We start from the raw sequence: 2,610 nt of genomic DNA on the forward strand, positions 1-2,610 counted from the left end.
TCATCATCATCATCATCTTCATCATCATTATCATCACATCATCATCATCATCATCATCATCATCATCATCATCATCATCATCATCAAAACAATTGCAATAGTAAGATGCTGCGAAGCGATATGAAAGATAGCAGTCAAAGCCTCAGTGAAAATAAATAAACAAATAGACAAACAGTTCAGTAATAAACGCCACTCACCAGGTGATATATCAGGGGAGTAGTCAAAGCTTTCGTCTCCCACGAGGCGGTTTTTGGACCAATCAGCACCCAGCATGTCACGTGATATTGAAGGATGCTCTATCAACATCTCCACAATGCGGTACACCCCCTCTCGTATGGCGTAAAGCAGGGCATCCCCTGCAAGCAGGTCAATTTACATAAAGATATAAGAAAACAATTTTTTTTTTCAATATTAACGTCACTGCCTACATTTTTAAAAAATTCGATGGCAACAAAGTTAGAGGGCGACCGAGAAAGACCTGGACAGATGGAGTCAGGGAAACATTAACAACTCTCGGCATCCCCCTGACCCAAGCTCTCGGCTGGTGGCAGAGAGAGGTCTCTTTCTTCCCGCGACACCCAAAAGGGTATAAGCGGCGGATAAAAGTAATTAAGTAAGCAATTGAAATTTTGGAATATACGTCACCTCTAGTTCACTCATTTTCGCTTTTGTATTCTACCTATCTTCAATTGCGACTAAATTCATTTTTGACTTGTAGACATGATGGATCGTTGGTTTTAATTGAGACTATTCTGTTAGGGTTTGTTGTAAGTTTAATAAAGTGATGAGGTAAAGGGGAAGCAGAGTAAACTCTCAACCCAGGTTCTGAAGCCAATGCACAAGTCCATCTCGCTTGGAAGAAAGCATTACGACAACGAACATTAGACATTACTTACCGGGATTGAAACATCACCCCCCCCCCTCCCTCTTCCTTCCATTCCTCTGGATTTATTAGTCCGTGAAAAGTCACGCTCAGACTTAGCTTGAAGAAATTCCTATATGTTTCATTACTGTTATACGGCATCGCATTTGCCCTCCTTTTAGTATTTAACTTTACAATTCAGTCGTAAAGATAAGACAAAAATGACTAGCACCAGTCATCGTGACCGAACAAATGCACTTGTTAATGTTGCATTTTAAAACGTGTTTATTTGCAAGGCTCTGTTTACTGGGGTATCTGCATCGTTTGTTTCAATGCTCTATTGATTAGGCGATCGGACTCGTAATCGTAAGATTGCAGGTTTGGGGGCTCGAGGCTGAGCTCGCTCTGACGTTGTGTCATTAGGAAAAGCACTTTACATGCATTTTCCAATTTAGCGCGATCTTATCGGATCATCATCATCATCCAGTGCCAGATCTGCGACAGACATCGGCAATCATGGTTCTCCATTCATTCTTTTGCTCGGATGCTCTCGAAAAAATCTACGCTTCCCTGATCTTTCCCTGTTACCCATTTGTTTAGGTTCCCCAAGTAGATTGCTTTGGGCCTACCCCAGTCTCGTTTGCCTTCCATTTTACCAGAGAGAGCTAGATGTTCAAGACCCTTACGTCTATTCAGGTGTCCCAAAAACTGCATTTGTCGGATATGGCCATTAAATTCGGAGGTCCCACCTTATAGATACTTATAGTTAAGCACACCCCTGGACCTTTTATGGACATTTTGTATGACCCTGGTTGGAGAGAGCTTTTGGCTGCAACAACCTGGCATCGCTTGTTTCTTTGTGATTTGTATCTACTTTTGAAAATGTCAGGACTGCAACTTGCGACTTGTGACTTGCAACTTACGACTTGCTGTTTGAGCTGACAATCCTGCAATAATCTGATTACTGTTTATTTTCCATAATTAGCTTTTGATAAAGTTTTACCCTGCTAAAGGTGCTGAATAAGTTATTTTGAAAATTGTATTATGATTTTCTAAATAGCTAGAAAATATAAAGAACTATTGAATGTACAGCTACCCCAACAGGGTGGGATTAGTTGCTCGTCAATTTTTCGGCATGTGGCATTATAGGTGCTCGCTTCAAGCTTGTTTATTTACCTTGCTTTTGATTTTTTAAAGTACTCGTTTATCTTGCGAAAAAGAGATATTTACGATTTAAGTGGCCAAGGTTTGCCTGGCGTCAGGGGTAAAATTAGAGAGAAAATTACCACTAAAGTTTGGTGACTTCCAAACTTGAGTGTCCTTGAAGACTGTACATTTACAATTTACAATTTCTGAGCCTTTGGTCAACATTTTTCAATTGAGTCTACACGTAAATGTGTTTTCAATGGACATAGAAGGTGTTAAGTCAAAAAGGGAAAATCTCAACAACAAAAAAAGATTACCCCAAGGATGAGAAAATGCCGGTTTCTTCGATAGCTTCAATTTGACAAGCGTGAGATTTCAGTATGATGCCTCACAATGGAGTCTGGCCTCGACTTTTCTTTAATAATAATAATTCTTTCTCTGTCTCTCTTTCCTATTATTCTGTTTATTTGTTTCCCATTACTCGCATTGATTGTCTCTTGTGTGTACAGTTTGAGATAAGTTGACAGGCACATGTCTAGCTTGGATGAAAGCATTACTACAACGAAAAATAAAAATTGCTTACGAGGGATAAATAACTCCCC

At 39.8% G+C, this 2,610-nt stretch overlaps 1 protein-coding gene across 1 annotated transcript in view; it reads right to left on the reverse strand.

Annotated features, from left to right (window-relative positions):
- Positions 1-2,610, reverse strand: part of LOC101854586 (transient-receptor-potential-like protein) — a gene marked incomplete at its 3' end in the record, with an annotated part of 68,424 nt that overhangs the window by 49,919 nt on the left and 15,895 nt on the right. Inside the window, 1 exon segment of the mRNA XM_035970984.1 lies at positions 198-356. Coding sequence (XP_035826877.1) covers positions 198-356 — 159 coding nt within the window.

Source organism: Aplysia californica, unplaced genomic scaffold, assembly GCF_000002075.1.
Source record: "Aplysia californica isolate F4 #8 unplaced genomic scaffold, AplCal3.0 scaffold00355, whole genome shotgun sequence".
Classification (NCBI taxonomy): domain Eukaryota; kingdom Metazoa; phylum Mollusca; class Gastropoda; order Aplysiida; family Aplysiidae; genus Aplysia; species Aplysia californica.